At 30.4% G+C, this 17,512-nt stretch overlaps 1 protein-coding gene across 8 annotated transcripts in view; it reads left to right on the top strand.

Moving 5' to 3' along the window:
* The window catches only part of LOC141452174 (RNA polymerase II-associated protein 3), a 28,931-nt gene extending 11,898 nt beyond the window's left edge, over positions 1-17,033 (top strand). For 2 of the 8 annotated variants that reach the window (XM_074124092.1, XM_074124090.1), the window contains 5 exons: positions 3,085-3,150; positions 3,442-3,543; positions 4,720-4,792; positions 7,634-7,763; positions 7,836-9,056. In XM_074124092.1, the coding sequence (XP_073980193.1) occupies positions 7,966-8,871 (906 nt within the window). In that variant the 5' untranslated portion in view covers positions 3,085-3,150; positions 3,442-3,543; positions 4,720-4,792; positions 7,634-7,763; positions 7,836-7,965 and the 3' untranslated portion in view covers positions 8,872-9,056. Of the gene's footprint in view, positions 1-3,084; positions 3,339-3,441; positions 3,544-4,719; positions 4,793-6,769; positions 6,928-7,633; positions 7,764-7,835; positions 9,057-10,987; positions 11,109-12,261; positions 12,320-12,394; positions 12,467-13,506; positions 13,779-15,022 lie in introns of those variants that run through there. The other 6 variants (XM_074124094.1, XM_074124096.1, XM_074124097.1 and 3 more) reach the window with 6 other exon arrangements.
* The last annotated feature ends 479 nt before the right edge of the window (positions 17,034-17,512 follow it).

Below are 17,512 nucleotides of genomic sequence, written 5' to 3'. Positions count from 1 at the left end.
GTTATAGGTAAAAGTGTCATGCGATTTTACTGTACCTGATTTGTTAAAGGGTACAAAAAAGTTTTGGCAGTGTTAACTGTTAGCTTTTTCACTGTATTAATCCAATAAATAAAGTTTGAGCTTCAAGACATGCCAAGAGTAAGCAAGCTAGTAAGGCCAGAACTAATATTATCTCTGTTTCAACAAATTAGTAAAAAATAATAAATAAAAAAATATGAATGATTTAAAAATAATTGGATTTATGAAATAAGTTAACTCAATAATCTTATTTGAACTAAAAATAGCATCATACATGTTTGTATAGCGAATTTCAAATGTAAATAAAAACTTGTGAACCCGGGTTGAACACTGGGGAATTACAAATACTCCTTAACTAGAAAAGGACTTTATTTCCTTGTAGGTTTTATCATTGTAGTTTGTAGTAATATAAGAATAAGGAAAATTGTAAAACATATTCTGAAAGAAATTTTTGTGACCTTGTGCCCTAAATTGGTATTTTGTATTGTAAGTTAATAATAAGGGTTTTTTTTGTGTGTTGACATTGAAATTTCTAAGCTCAGAAAATTGAAGTTACGTTCAATGAGTACATGCATTTTGCACTATTTTTTTTTTAAATCTATAACTATTCCTACATTTTTCCTCACTTCCTACCAATTATAAGAAACTAAATATTAATTGATAATGACATAAAATCAGTTACACAAAAGTTGGTGCTCATTAACAAATAACATCAATCCAACACTTATTTCCTAAGCGAAAAAAGTCAGAATCTGATATTTTGGAAATAAGAGCTTGTAAGCTAAGACTTATCATAAAAGAAATGGGACAACTTAAGCACTCAGCGGCAGACCTGAAGAGAAGATTAGCACTGTTCAGAAAGGAGGTTTGGACGGTCACGAAAAATATATATTCTAAAAATGATACAGGTCGATCAAAAACTATAGGAATAAGTTTAAAAATAAATAAATAAACTGTAAGGGTTATTTCACTAAAGAAACACCTTGCAGTTGGAGTCATTACAAAATCCTCAAAAAGAAAAAAAAAAAAAGGATCAGCTGAGAATGTTCACTATTTTTAAGTTTATAAGTCTTGCTAAACATTCACTTACCAGAGCTCTTTTCCACAAGTTATGCGACTCCCAAACAATTTTAAATGTCACTAAAATCGTAACCATACTATGACAAACTTTAAGCGTTACAGAAACTTAAATAACTTATTTTTTGTGTATTTTGATGTAAATGGCTTTTATTTATAAACCTTGCTTTTGATTGTTATTTGGCATTTATATTATATTTATTACACCTAATTTTGCTAGATTAAATAGTTATTTTTAATAATTCATACATTGTAAAAAAACTTTTCTCCTGTTTTTGGGGGTCCACCCACCACTTCTACGACTTATTTTGTATACATACTTCGATGACTGCTCAAAAGAAGCATTGCAATTCAACTGATTGGTTCGGTTCCTATCAAAACTCCGTAGCCCCTTTCCAGGCCTAAAAATTGCCGCTGTCACCTGAATTTCCATGCACCCATTCGATGGAGGCCTTATTTTCGCTACCAATTGGAATTTTTTAAGCAATCCACCACTGTGCAGATTTCAAAAGGTCTGATAGTCTGGCTGTCCAAAATAATGATGATTCTGGAATGGATTAACACTCGTCTTAACAATCTCAGTAGATGTGAAGTGGTGGCAAATTGAGAAAGAAATCCTCGGCTACAACTTTTGAAGGAAGACGCCTCCCATTGGACAATCTTTAATTACCCCAAACTTCAAGAAGTGTCTTGGGGGTAGCTAAATTAGTCCTATCCCAAAGGCTGTATTTTATTCCAGTGATTCTACCAACAACACAGCGGAAATTTTTGACTACCTCTTCGATGTCGAAAGGTCAGAAAGGTAGCCATCTCAATTTTTTTATTCTTAACTAATGTTTACCGCAACTGATTAAAATCAACTACTGCAAAAATCGTAGAGCGTAGATTTCTCTCTTGTTGAAAGCATTTTGGTTATCATTTTAATTTATTAAAAAATTTGATTAGAAATTGTACATACATATACGTATACTTCACACATGAATTAAAAATTTTCAAACTCCAGCTCTTTTTTTTCTTGTAATTCGGTTAATTGGTTTAATATTTTATATGTTACGTAGCAGTTTTTTTAAACAGGTTTTCTTGCTTAAATCAGAAAAATCAACCCTTCCTATTCCGTTAGTTCTTTGCAGTTCTCACATATCAGAGAGGTCCATTGATAATTTGTATAAAAGAGCATTACAATCAGGATGTAGGATGACTTTTGTTTCTTATCTGATTGCCAGTTCCAAAAAATCTTGAAAATATGCGCAATTTCTGGTCTATTAAACTCGTATGATATTTTTACTTTGTGGTAACAATAAAAAAAAAAAAGGTATTATTATCTGGTTCTATGATTGAACTTTTAATGTCAGAAATATTATAATTTTTTTTTTTTGAATCAGCCAACAATCAAACGTTTTGTACCCAGTCCTCTTGATTATCTGCTGTTTGCAAAAACAGCAGATACCAGGCACCAGTTTTGCAAGCAGATTCATGCAAAAAAATGGTTATCTATATACCTACTATTCTTTTCTTCGTTGAATCCCTGAAGTCCTTAAGCAAACAAAGTCTGTTAATGTATAATGATATGTAGAAATGATTCTAGATATTTTAGATTTTAGGTTAATCTCTTAAAAGAACATTATTTCTTACAGTGTTAATAAATTTTGAGTATTATCACAGCTCCTAAAATCGGAGTTCTTGTTACATCTTGCTTCCTTCATTTGCCTTTCTGACAAAAGCAGAATAAAGAATTATCATTCGCTTTATTATAATTTTAAAATTCAAGTCCTCCCTACAACATTTATTGTCCTTATTTTTGATATTTATTTTGTAATAAATTTTCACTTATTTAGGTTATTTTATCTCTTTCTGCAAGACAAGAATAGTACATTTTGTGTATGGTTAGCAAATTTATTAATTGATATAACTGAGTAATATTTTTTAATGGATTTTTTCATTTTCATGTAATAAAAATGTGATAATGATGAGCATTTATTTATTTTGCAGTTAAATTGAGAGGAATTTATCACGTACATTAGAAGACCACGTAAAACCCCAGAGTAACCTCACTAGGTAGGTTGGTTCATTTTGTGTTGTAGAACAAAACAAAGTGTTACTGGGCAATTATTAGGGCAGCAACGTTCGACACTACTTTATTACGAGCGAAGATACTTTTAAAAGAAGATTTTGTCACAACCACTTCCTTTCACTCCTAAAATCAAGTATTATAAACAAACTAAATGCGCATTCTTTCTAATTTTGTAAAGTTCTTTTTTTCTTTTTTGGAAATGAAGTAGTTTTTCAGATGTAGACGTTAATTATAGCCTAGAATCGGTTTGTTTTAATATATATATTAATTTTTAGGACAAGTTTGGCACTAAAGAGAAAATATTTTGATGAACAGCTGTTTTACACAACCTGCCTGTATTGATTGCTGAGTTCGAATTGATACCCCGTCAAGCAAAGGTAGGCTTCATTTTCATCATTAAATATTGTACTAAGTAAATTCTGCTACCACAAGTGGAGCTTGATAAAATTATTAAATGGGAAAAAAGTTTGAACATCTACTTGTAAAGCTGGGAAATTATTACCTACAGTTACTCGCTGTTTTTCTCATGTTATTTTTAATGTGGTTTAGTATGATAGATTAAGATTTATTATTTTCAAATATATTAAGAGTACAATGTATAAAATTTGCAAGCTTCCAATTCAAACTAAAAAAGAAGGTACATACATATATTAAATTAAGAAAACATATTTGGAAGAAGTTATTGGACAAACCTAGACTTAGGTAAAAACGATTATTGGCATCCGCATAAATAGTACCTAGTTGATGGAATATCGTAGTATTCAACGTTCTTTCGGCATGAATCTTTAGAAATTTTGTATATTCTTTGAGAGTTTCTCACTGGTAAACGCAGTGATGATAAAAAGTCTCTCCCATATGAAGATGCAAAGCTTTTCTTTCGACTTAGTGATATTTTGTCATTCCCTTTTTTCTTTTTTACAGTAAAGATAAATATGGGTATCAACAAATCGCACATACCTCGGTTGAAACATCACTCGAATCCATTCACTTGTTAGAGTATATTAAACCAGTCATTCCAGCCTTTTTAATTAGACGCCGGACCCGGTAGGAACTATGTTCCTCCAGAATTGAGGGTAGAAAACAAGTCTTACAACGCTTTTCACCCCCTTCTTTAAACATTTATATGGGTTGACATGGGTTTTTCGGTCTCAATGTGTGACTGGAACGGTCGTTCGAGTAGATTTGATAGAACCTATGGGAATAACTGTAATTATTCTGAAAGACTAGCAATGATTGTTTTTATATCCTAAGCATTAAATAATAGTTGTAAAGCAATAATTTTACTGTTCAATATAAATTATTTAGAAGTTATCTTGTAGACGTCATATAAAGAGTAATAGATTTTGCTTTTATGCAAAATTGAGGTTCCTATTTACATTCCTAAAATTGAATGAGGTGAGATATTTTTCACAGAAGAGCTTGGGCTGACTTAATGGTTCCATAATTTTTTTCTTGATTTAGTTGAATCATTTATATGTCAACTGTTCTGAATGAAAAAAAATGTTATAATGCCATATTTTAATTAGTAATTTGTGATTATTTTTTTTTTTTAGGGCTTCTAAGCTATTTAATGAAGCAAATGAAATAATACTATCAAAGGGCATCTTAATATGAAAATTTTTTAAGGTAATTCTTTGTGTTTCAAAAATTAATGCTTTTCTGATTTTATATATATTAACTAACTTTGTCAGGAATATCTGTGAACTATAAAATTGGTCATACGGTTCATTATGTATAAATTTAATGCAATAACTATCACATTCTCTGAAAAGTTTGTTCCTGCCTGCAAAAAGCATAAAACTACGATTTAGCTAAAACCCTTTCGGCATTAACATAGCGACAAAGACCTCGTCAGGGTTACTTATCAAACGAAAATACCTAACGTTAATTTACACCGTACATATCTTTGGCAGCTGATTAAAACAACCCAACTCCTCGTCAATCCTTATAAATTTTTAAATATAAAAATTTAATCACGAAGCGCTGCCAGCTTAAATGTTAAACTCAACAGCTTCAAGCTGTTTCTGATAATGCTCCAACTGTGAAAAATTTGATTTCGGTGTTGGCACAAATTTCGAAATACCTTCTTCTCTTTGTAAAATAAGATCTCCAGAATTAAAACTCATGAATACTTGAATCAGACCTTAACATTATCACCAAAATCCAATATGGAAAGTGAATCCAGATAGGAAACATAATTAAAATGTAGTTGGGTGGTGCAAATTGTTGGATAATATCGTTAATTTTATCCTTCAGCGTTTGCTTTTTTCTGTTTCTGATGGATTTCACATTTACAACCATCATCAGAGATTGATTTATGAATTGGGAGTTAAAAATTTAATTTCCACTCGTAATGTTACATCCTACACCTTGTGCTAACTTAAGTATGCATGCAATAATGATATCAAAGAGAGAGATTATTTGCGATCTTATAAAGCTGTCAACTTTAATGATGTGTAATCGTCTTAATAGTGATATAAATAAATAAATTTAAAAAAACATTTAAGACCAGCAATACTTCATTGGACTGATATGGCTTATTAGTAGATTGTTTTTAATTTTTTTTGTTAAAAAAAAAAAAAAATTTAGGCGCGTCAACATCTGAGGTTATTGGCGCCCGGAGCTTTTTTCAGTGCACTGCCGGCCTCCGGCAGTGAGCTGTAAGAAGCTCCTTGAAAGAGAAAATCTAAGGGCCAGCAGCTGGATTCGAACCCTGGTCGTGCGAGTTCACATACACCCTTATGTATATGTCCTAATGAACGAAAAACTGAAACTCTGATATTCATTTGTACATTATTATTATTTTTTAATTTGAAGCGCTTCAACATCTAACATAAGGCGGGAGTTGATAGAGGTTATGGAGCGTAGTTTTATTTGTAAGGAGGAGATCCCCAGTTAGAATCCCGCAAGTAGCTAGTTTTAAAAACAATTTTATTATTAGAAGAAATTTTAATTGACCCGCCTAAAAAAATAGGTGATTACTTTACTTTATTGTACATCCGTAGACTTCTCAGAGCTTTGTCGGTCTCTACTTTGTTGGGGTTATAGATCACACTGTCCTTAATCAGACATTAAAGGATGCTAAGAATAGCAAATTTAAGATCAACCTGGATCCTTGTCATGTGGATCGTGGAGGATGTACTGCGATAATGGCAAAATTTGGAAATTTGAGTTTTCTTGTAAAATGTATTTTTGAGGACTTAATTTTTTTAAAAAAATGCATGGATTGTGTGTGGACAAAATATCTCAAAAAAAGCAAAAAGCTCAAATTTGTTTAAAAAAAGAAATAATTATCGCTTCCGATACCAATCTATCCTAAGGGACTTTAATTTGGAGTAAAACTCAAATAATAGTACTAGAAATTTTTTCAAAATTCTTTCGTTCTTTTAGTAAACATTCTCAGTGGTGACAAGTCAAACTAAGTAAACCAATATTTTATTTATTTCCCTCCAAATGTAAAATTGTAAGAGTGATTATTAAATGTATAAATTTCTTCTTAAAAATCAACATTTTAAATTGTTGAGTTTTGGGCTATACATTATCCCTGTATCACATAACCCTTTAAGTAATCAGACTACATCTCAAATCTTCTTCCACATTCAGGGAACCCTAAGACAACATCACAAATATTTATCAAATTACATAAATGGTAGTCTTTTTCTTTGGATTGAGCGTGTGGTAATGCTGCAGGAAGTAAGTAGTTCCAAAAAGGTACCCAGATTGATCGATACTGCAGTGCTGAACGCCTTCACTGAAAAGTGGTCATTATATTACTTGTATATGTGATTAAAATGTTAGCATGTGTACATAGTTGAAAACAGAAACTCTAAATAAATAAAAGATAGTGTTATTAGTCGCGTGATCTTTAAATATGTTACCGCAAAATCAAAAGAGAGCTACCAATTGATATGCAAGCCAAGTATTCTGAAAAATCTTTAATGTGCGATTAAGTACCCTTTTTTTAAATGCGATTTCTTCGAAACGGCTGCATTTTTTTTTAAACTTTAAATTTCTTTTCCAAATTTTACATGTACATTACATAGGCATTTGTATTGTATAAATTTTATTTTGAAACAAATAGGGATTATTGATATTATCTACACTAAAAGTTCTTTATTATTTTTTTTGTTACTATACCAATTTAATCTAATTTGGAATAACTTGTTCGGAAAAAAAAATTTAATGTGAGGAAGCTGAAAAGTAACATGATTTAAATTCAGATTCTGTCTTTATTCAGACAAACTTAACCAAAATAAAAGTGAATTGTTTTACATACTTTTTTATCTTTCAAACTGGAAAAAAATTAACTTTTAGATTCAGATTCTTATAAGTAATTCTAAAAATGTAAACTTCTTATGGGTTCTATAAACAATAAAAATATATGATTATTATTATTTTTTTTTGTTTATTTGTAAATTGTTTTTCTTTTATTAAACAAGTACATACAATTTTGTTTTGTTATTGTAGGCTTTGCGGCTAAGTTATACTTTCTGAAGTTATCCAAACACAAAAACTTTAAATATTGAATTTTAATTATTATTGTGACCAAGAAAGCGACAATTTTTCATTTCCTCATTAAAAAAAAAAAAAAAAATCTGTGAGTTATTATTTTTATTTAAAAATCTTTATTAAGTATTTTATTTATTATTTATTTAAATTGTATTTTCAGGTGACAGATTTCTAATTTGGTCGTTGAAGTAAATTTATGCAAATAAATAATTTTAATTGTCAGTTGTAGTATTGTAGATCGAAGTAGAAACAAGACGTTTACGAAATAATATTTATAATATTTTAACAAAATGGATTATAAACTTCTTGAAAAACAAATTCGAGATAATTCTGAGGATTTAAAGGCCTATGTAAATTCTTTTCATAATTGGGAAGAGGAAATGAGAAAGAAAGATGAAGAACTTCTAAGGTTAAAATCTGGAGAAAGTATGGCTGATGAAGGTAACGTTGAAAATGATGAAGATGATAACATTTTAAAACATGAAAAAGCTAATTCACATAAAAACAAAGGAAACACTTTTGTAAAAAAAGGTAAATGGAAGCAAGCCATAGAAGAATATACGACTTCAATTGAATTATATCCCGATGATGCTGTTTATTACGGTAATCGTTCCTATTGCTATGTACAGCTAAAACTTTGGGAAGCAGCCGAGAAAGATTGTGACCGTGCTCTAGAACTAAAACCTGATTATTTAAAAGTAATTCTAAGAAGGGCAAATATTCGAAAGGAAATAGGAAATATTCACGGAGCAGCTAAAGATTATAATCTTGTCTTAATATTAGATCCAAAAAATAGTGTAGCGTTTAAAGAATATGAAGAAATTTATCCAGAATTAAAGAATAATTTATCTGAAATAGGTATCAATTTGCCTGAATTCAATGAGATGAATCCTTCGAAAACTCTACAAGAAGACGAATCCAAGCAATCCGATGACAGTTTAATTGCCAAAATTGGAAAAAATATTAAAGCTAAGTCTTCAAAAACATGTTCACCGAAGATTAATAAAATCAATACTGAAGTTACATCTGATAAAAACAGTTCAAAATGTTTGGTTGAGGACAGTGGAAAAAGTGACAATTATTCAGTAGTTTACCCCACAAAAACCAAACCTGCACATTTAAGGTCAAAACAGCCACTTAGAAGGATACAAATAGATGATGTATATTTAAATTCAAATGATGAATTTGCAATTTAAATTTGTTAAATCTAAAAATACTTGATATATAATGTTAATAATACAATACTTATCACTTATTAACAGGTATTTATAAACATATTGTTAACCTGTTTTAATAAATTTATGAAGATTGATTTTAAAACATAAATAATTCTTGTACATAAGCAACTTTGGAAATTCATCTTAATAAACGTTTAAAGCAATATTTTTGTATATACCTTCAATCCCTCATTAGGACAGAGTATGTAAGGGTTGACCGTCAGAAACTGTATGAAAAAGCGTAATGTTGAAAAACTTTGACAATTTGCTAAATGGCAAAAATAAAACCTTTTTAATTTTAATAAAAGAAGGTTAAACAGCGTGGATCCTCGAAATCACACTTGAAATAATTTGAATGCTGTTTCTAAAAAAAAAATATGCAGAACTTTTATTTTCTATTTCTTTAAAAGAAACCGTCAAAGAGATGCTAACCTTACTAAAAAAAAACAAGCTATTAAGCACTATTTTGATCAATCACAATTTTAATCAAACTGTAAGTCTTAAAAATTTAAGATTTTTTAAGAGAAAGTGAGCTAACGTCGACTTTTTGACAGGATTCGCATCAAAGTTACTAATCTAAGCGATAAAATTAGATTTGTTATTAATTTTTCATTGTTTGAATATCAGTTTAAGATTTTTGCTCTATCATACTACTAGGATAAGAGGGAACATTGCGATCTAGTCAAATTTTTTATATTATTATACCTAAATTCTTCTTAAAAATTATTGAATTTCAGCCGTTCCGGAGTTAACAAAATAATGAAAAACTTCAATTTTTTTTTTTTTAATTTTCCCGACGTTTCGACAGACTTTGTCATCCTCAGGGGACTACAAGATTGCTATGAAAAGGAAAATGTAAGCTATAGAAACAAATGCATAAAAATTGAGGTTCTCATGGGGTTTAAAGTGTCAAGTGTATGAACATCAATTCCCAACTATAATCACATCTATTATTTAACATGATAAAAAAACAGAGTTGAATGAATAGAAAAAACTCGAGTTGAAGGCAATTCCTTAATAAAAAATTTGAATTACGTATACTAAAATCTCTTTGCATTTATTTAAATAAATTTTCAAGAAAGTAGGGCAGTTCTGAGAATGGATAAGATTCGTTTTAAATTGTCATAACAGTGTAGTGTAAATGTTAACTTATATAAAGTTATCTTAGAAAACATTAAATATATTCTGAAATTTCGAGTAGGACGAAAATGAACTAATTAACAATAGAACCTTCAGAATTGTAGGCGAGAGATTTTAGCGTTACAATTTTATTTTATTTTTTAATTTGCAAATTAACTTCACTTAACATTCTCATATTGCGCATTGAGATTTTACTTATATTCTGGCCTGAAGCACATCTGGATTAGTTAAGGATTCAAGCACTGCGTTATGAACTACCTCTCAACAACTGGAGATCCTAGTAACTATCTAACTTTGAAGTTAGATGTAATCATGTTTTTTTCTGATCAGTGGCGCGTGAAAATAAAACAGCCTTAATTACAATAGAATTCTCTTACAGCCATTGGTAAAATAAATCATTTCGTTTATGACTAATGATTTGTGAAAAAATGATTGATAATTAGTCATCATTAACGATTAACATTTCAACGGTCGGTCGTGTTTCTGGTCATTTAAATTAGAATAAATTAGGCCCTAACGATTTAAATTAGCCACGACTATTTTTTTTCATTTTAATCGTAACTAAATATTAGTCGTAATTCAATATTTAACCCATTACTACTTCCTAGGCACGTAAGGGTCTTTTGAATACATATATTACCAAAAAGAGGGAAGGGATTAGCTATGCCTTAATGTTATAATTTATAATTAGCTATGTCCAGTATAATGGTTATCATACTGGACTCCCACGCGGAGGTCCAGGGTTCGAATCCTGCTGCTGACCCTTAGATTTTCTCTTCCCAGGAGCTTCTTTCAGCTCACTGTCCGGTGATGGACAGTGTTGTCTGCAACGAAAGAACACTGTCCGGAGGCCGGCAGTGCACTGAAAAAAGCTCTGGGCGCCAATAACCTCAGATGTTAACTGATGTGCCTTAAATTAAAAAAATAAAAAATAGCGTAATGTTTGAATGTTTAGTGATCCTACGATTATGGAAGAAAATGGTAATTGCGCTGTGACGAGTGAAAGTGTTGAAGATCTCAGCGAATATACAGATGCAGACGAGAGCATGTCAGCGCCAACAGAAATTTTAGCCGAGGTAATTTCTGAAAAGAATACTTTTTTATTAGAATTGCTTAAAGAATTTATATAAATCTTGTCAATTTTTTTTCTACTTTATTTTTATTTAAAATTTGTATTATTAATACATTTTTAAAAAATTAGAATGATATATTTCTACAAACTTCAACTTAAAAATCTTTGAGAAACAAAAATTAACATTGTGCAAAAATCATAATAAGCAACATAAATTATTGTCTATAGATGCCTGTGTGTTCAGTAATCGGTCCTTTCAGATCCTCCAATTCGCCATTCATTTTCCTATTAATGCGAAGTTTAAAAGAACTTTGCCGGCCACTGGTCGCCTTTACAGCAACATATAGTTAATGATTTCCATTTAAAGCTGTTTATAAAAAGAGCTGTATTCGGTCCAACGTTTAAGGTTTCATTTTTCACCCAATGCTTTAAGTGAGTTTACCTTTTTTTTTTATTACTTTTTTCTTTTCTTCAACTCTACGCCAGTAAATCCAAAGTGTAATTAATAATACAATTGATGTGCCGGAAATATGTATGAACACGAGATGATACATCTGTTGTGCATTTTAAAAGAAATAGTGTTTGTACATACATACATTTATCTTGCTAGAAGTGAGATTTGATTATGAAACCTTATAGTTTCTCCAGTAATCAGCATTTTATCAATTTATCAAAAATTATTAAAAATATAAATATCGTGTGACCAAATTAAGGGAAAAACCATTATTGTGAAAAATTGAGTTTATTTTTATGGCCATTTGTTGAAAATATATCAAAATAAATGCTTACTAGAAACAACATTGTACAAAGTAGAAACTTCTTTAAATTATGGACAGAAAAAAATACCTCGATCTATTATCAGGCGATTGCGGTTTGTAGGAGAGAATTATTAAAATAAGCGTATACCCCTAAAGTGGTATCTGAGAACTTTCGAGGGGACACAAAGAACTAGAGGATTTTTATACTAAATTTTTATATTCTTTGTTTATCACTGGCGAAGTTTGCTATATATTTTCTTTTTTAATCTCTAAAATTAATGATAGGTAAATATGATGTAGGGAATTCTTGCTTGATAAGCATTTCTGGTATTGATTCAGAAATTTAGTATTCTGAATTAAATATTACCAAAATTCATTTTTTTTTTTTTTAATTTCCAGTTTCTTTCTGCTGTAATGTTAAAGGATTATGAGAACGCATTAAAATATTGTAAAATGAGTAAGTTCCTTATTCTATTCTGCAACATTCATGTAAAAAACTAAATAATTTTTAATAAATACTTGTTTTTAATAGTTTTACAGTATGAACCAAATCATGCAACTGCAAAGGAGTTTTACCCTCTAATACTGGAAAAAATTATCCAAGGTAAAAATTACTTTGAGCCTCTTTATCGTTATAATTGTTTTCCTTCATGCTAGAAAATGTCTTTTTACAGGTTTTTAAAATGATTTCTCACTTTATGTTATTAATTAGTTTGTAGTAAGTACAAAAAAATTCTTTAAATTATTTTTCTTTTGCAATCCACGTTATTCCGAAGGCGTTGAGAACCTGCGGAATTTCTAGCTTCCCCATTGGCCCCTCCGCCAGTGTTCTTCTTATTTTCGCTGGGGATAATGTTCTTCTCTAGCCCTCTCTTTCAATAATATCGTACTGTTATCTTTAGTAAGTCTGGCATCTCTTCCTAAATTTGTAACAACCTCTTTTCTTCAATAAAGTATCCCCAACTCTCCAGCTGTTACTTGTTTACAATAATATTTTTTTGTTATTCAAGTACAGGAAATTGTGTTTCACTCACCTTGTCCAGAATTCGCCCACCCAGCGTAGCGAGCGGCAGCTGGTTTGAGAATGAAATAATTCCATCAAGTTTTAAATATTAATTTCCTTTTGCAATTGTTTCAATAATTCAGACGATAAGTAGACTTAAACAAAGACTATCCGCTAAAAGTCAGGCTACATTATAGAAAAGTATTATCAAATTTATTAAATGTCAGTATAAAAATGTTCATAAAATGTATATCCCACTGAGAGAATTTTACAATAAGGAAATTTATAGCTTCAAATGTAAGACATTGGTAGTTACCAAACAAGGATGTCCAAAAGTTCTATATTTGATGATGCTGCTAACTATTAATTTAGAATTTTACATTTTATTTCTAATACTTAATTTAACACGCTGTTAAATTTGATTGTGTGTAGAACTTTTCATTTTTAAAAAGCCCTATAATGTAAGATTATTGTCATTTAGAAGTTATAAAAATTTAATTTCCTTCTATAAGATTCTTTCTATTTCTGTAAAAATTACAGTGATGTAAATTTTTGCAAATAATTATACATCTACATCCATCCATTTTAATTATGTTGCATTGAAACATTGCATATGTAATTGTTTATTTTGAATAATGCAGGTGCAACCAATTTGGTTGGAGATAAATTTAAGAGATCTTCGCCATCATCTTCCTCCTTATCTTCTAGGGGTGACAGCGATGATAGTGAGAGTGATAACGAAGAAGTTACTGATAGCGATGCTGAAGAAGAAGAAGAAGAGGAAGAGGAAGATGTTTCAGCCGGCAGTAGTAGTAGAGGAACTACCAGCAGTAGTGGTAGCCCTGCTGAAGAAAGATTATCTTCTCCAGAATCTGATGGCACAACTGCCAGTTATTCTAGTATAGAGGATGAGGTTAGAACAAGTTGAACAATTGAGACCTAGGGACTTAAGGAAGGTTTTTTCCGCATTTACAATGTGCATTTAGAAAGAAGTGTATCCGCAGAACAGTTTTTAACTGCAATCGTTAAAAAAGCGCAATTTGATTGCGATTCTATACCGATAGTGTAATCAAACAAGGTCGTACATTTTCTTTAATTTAGACATAATTTCATCATTTTTAAATCATTTATGATTCGAATTTGTTTATGATTAGAGTTACAAGAAACCCAGAAAACTCTTTGCTTATGATTATAACTTATTTCACTCATTGAAGACATTTTTTTTTTTTAAATCAGGATTCGTATCCTCACAATGTCATTTGATAATTTGGAATGACTATCTTCTAAATTGGAAGTAGCCAATTTCTATAATATAATATATTATGTATTATATGTATATCTGCTCACAAACTAAAAAAAAATGGATATATACAAGGAAGGAATGAAGGAAAATATAATAATAAAAAAAACTATTATTCTTCACCCTAGATTTAATGATATCGCCACGATTTTCGATGTAGAGGTTAAGTGTTACAGTTATTTCTTAAAAAAAAAAATTGTTAAGTTCTTAAATGGACGAATATTTTTACAGATTTGACATATTGCTCAAAAAGAATCCTAGATAGTGTAAGGCGAAGTTATTCCATATTTGAAAAATTGATTAATTTCAAGAACATAGAAACTAAGTCTTAGATGATACTCTCTCTTTAAGCAGTTGGCAAAATAAAATCTTCATTTTAAGGAAAATTTAATTAATTTTGATTAGGGAGTTCAATTTCCTGTAGCCCTTTTCTGAGAGAAGTTAATGTTATATTTATTTATTTTTTATCGGAAAACTGTAAAAAGTTGTAAAATATATGCTTTGACGATAAAAGGTTGTGGCTCAGATTATACGGTTTATAAGTGCCATTTAGATGAAAATAATACGACCCTGATGAACATGTAATTTATTTCTTTTTCCTTATTATTTGCAAGTTTTTTCAAATACATTATCTTTTACAATAGAAAAGTTTCCAATCTAAGGGAAAGTATTGTTCATATTCTCTATCCGCTTAAACAAGTGGCTAGTTTACTGCGAAGTAAGTTATTTGCTTCTTTGCTCACGTTTTTAATATGGGTGAATATTCAACTCTCATGATGGAAGAAACCGTTTACGTTTACTAGGATTACTATTTAATTACAGAAGTGAATAAGTTGTAATAATTTTTTCTCTTTCAGGTTGCTGACAACAATTTAGCGTCCAGTTTAAAGCCAGGAGTAGCTTCAGGTGGGTCGCCTCTTAAACCTGATGACAATTCTTTCAAAACAAACGGAAATAAAGAGACTTCTGATTCTGAATCTCCTACAGAGCCAGTATCTCAGATGTTAACCGATCGGTTGATGGCTACAGTGTTTCCCAACGTCTTGTAGGAGAGTTATCTACACTTCTAAGGGATAAACGTGACATAAATATAAGACTAGTTGAATTCATATATATTTTTTAATGATAAGATGTATTCAAAGAATTTTTTGTATATCTAATAATTTTATAAGAAAAAAAATAATAAGTTTACCAATTCTTTAGATTTTACTTTATTTTTTCAAGGATCATTATATGTCTAATAACAAAGTGTCTAATATGATCATAATTTCATTGAATACGATGAATGATTGATTTTGACACTTCGAACTCGCAACAGTGTATTTATTTATTTTTTAATTATTATTAACATATGTTAATTTAAGGTGCGTCAATATCTAAGGTTACAGTTACCATAGTTGACAACCTGCCTCCGAACAGTGCTCTCTCCCGTTTTTGGTAATACTGTCGCATCACCAGACAGAAAGCTGTAGAGGTCCTAGGAGAAGAAAATCTTAAAGTATACGCCTAGATTTGAACCTGGAACCTCCAGCATATCTGCATATCCTTTTCTTAAGAATTTTCCTTTGGTATCTTTACTAATACTCTGCAATATTATTGTAGTAAATATTTGTTCTGTCGCCTAGTTCTGAACAAACGTGGCCTACATCAGCTGAAGGTTGTAGTTTCTTAATTTATTTTTTTACATAAATTTTAAAAAAAATTGTGATAAAAATTAAAAGCAATTCACTTCCCATTTTCATCTTGGCTATTTTTTCCTATTATCTGGCCTATTTTTGCCATCTACTCATTATGAGAAGATTAGCGGAATCTGGTCCTGCGATATCAGTTATACTCACTAGATTCTTAAAAAACCAGTGTATTTTGGCTTACTGCACTACAACCCTAGTACCTCAGCGATTTATCTGATGACGGTTATGTTGTACGACCGTAACTGGTTTGTACTTGAAATAGGGCTCAATTTATTAATTCAGCTCCAATCTCTCCATCCGTTCTCTAAGGGCTATTCCATACTATTGTGACGATAGAGGCTCTCCTTACAAGCACTCTCATACCGACAGGATATGGTGTAGTCTCCGGGGCCGGGCCTCAGCATCTGCAACTGCCGTCTAAAGTTTCCGAAACCTTCAGAAAGTAACTTTTGTAGTATCTTTGATGTGAATATCTGTTCTTGTATTGTAATGAGGGTGCCTTCTGTTTCCGGATAAAGTTGCCCTCGCCTAGGCAAAGCTATTTATGCTTTTTTGATTTCACTATCGAAAATCGAGAAACATTGACCAAGTGAGAACCTTCGAACTCCAGGTAGCTCCTAATTATTGAATTGGTTTGGATTCTGAGAGGCGGGTCTCAAATTAGCGGACCGAACTAATACAGACTTTTCTTAAGAAAGAAAGCGTAATTTCATTTGCCTCACCTGTGTATTATGTAACGAACCAATGTGTCTGTGAGTGCAAATAGTATTTTTAAGTTCAGATAATTTTACTGGCGAGAATATCTTAAAAATAAGTTTGTATAAGATTAATATTACTTCTCTCTTATCATTTTTAAATTCTTTTCAGAAATTCATTCGTTTTAGATAATCAATTCTTATTATGGAAAATTTGACTTGTATCACAAAAATTGTTTATACCATTTTATATTTTTACGATATAGTGATGTAAAATATTTCAGATTCATCAAACGATTTGCCAATCGTTTTGTCAAACGAATGTCACATGAAAAGAGAAAGTTGCCTATTTTTCAACAAAAGACTTCAAAAAACAGACTCTCTTTAAAGAAAAATTTCTTTAAACATTCTTTTGGTCCAACCCCTTTTTTATCCTAGCAACACTGCCTACACAATCTCTTAAGCGAGCAATAATCTAGTATCCAGCAAGAATAAAAAAAAAGTTGTATTGTTATTATTTTTTACAGAGTAGAACTCTCAGTACTTGCACATTCCTCGTCATTTATTTCTCAACATGAATTTATTTGTACCTGCGATTTTGAGTACCTGAATATTTTAAAGAATTGGAGAAATAAGTTCGAACCTTAATTTCTGTTACTAGCCTTTGCACTGGTTTTGTATAAATAAGTTCCAATCTAAAGATTATATAAATTTTGAATATCAGTAACGATATAAAACTTGTCTCTGTAAAACAATTCTTCAGATTTTTTAAATATTTTTCGTACCAAAATATATTGGCCTAATATGGGGAATAATTTGACACATTATATAATAATTTATTTTTTCTACTTTTAGTTCATCATTTAAAACCATAAGACTGAAGTTCTAAAATGATGTAGTTATGTTTACTGATTTTTTTGTTTAGTTCATTTTCAGTAGTCTATCATGAAGTTTAACTAGA

The sequence above is a fragment of the Rhodnius prolixus genome, unplaced genomic scaffold, assembly GCF_049639745.1.
Source record: "Rhodnius prolixus isolate KJV_2025 unplaced genomic scaffold, Rpr scaffold_3, whole genome shotgun sequence".
Lineage (NCBI taxonomy): Eukaryota > Metazoa > Arthropoda > Insecta > Hemiptera > Reduviidae > Rhodnius > Rhodnius prolixus.
This window is presented reverse-complemented; position numbering and strand designations above follow the sequence as displayed.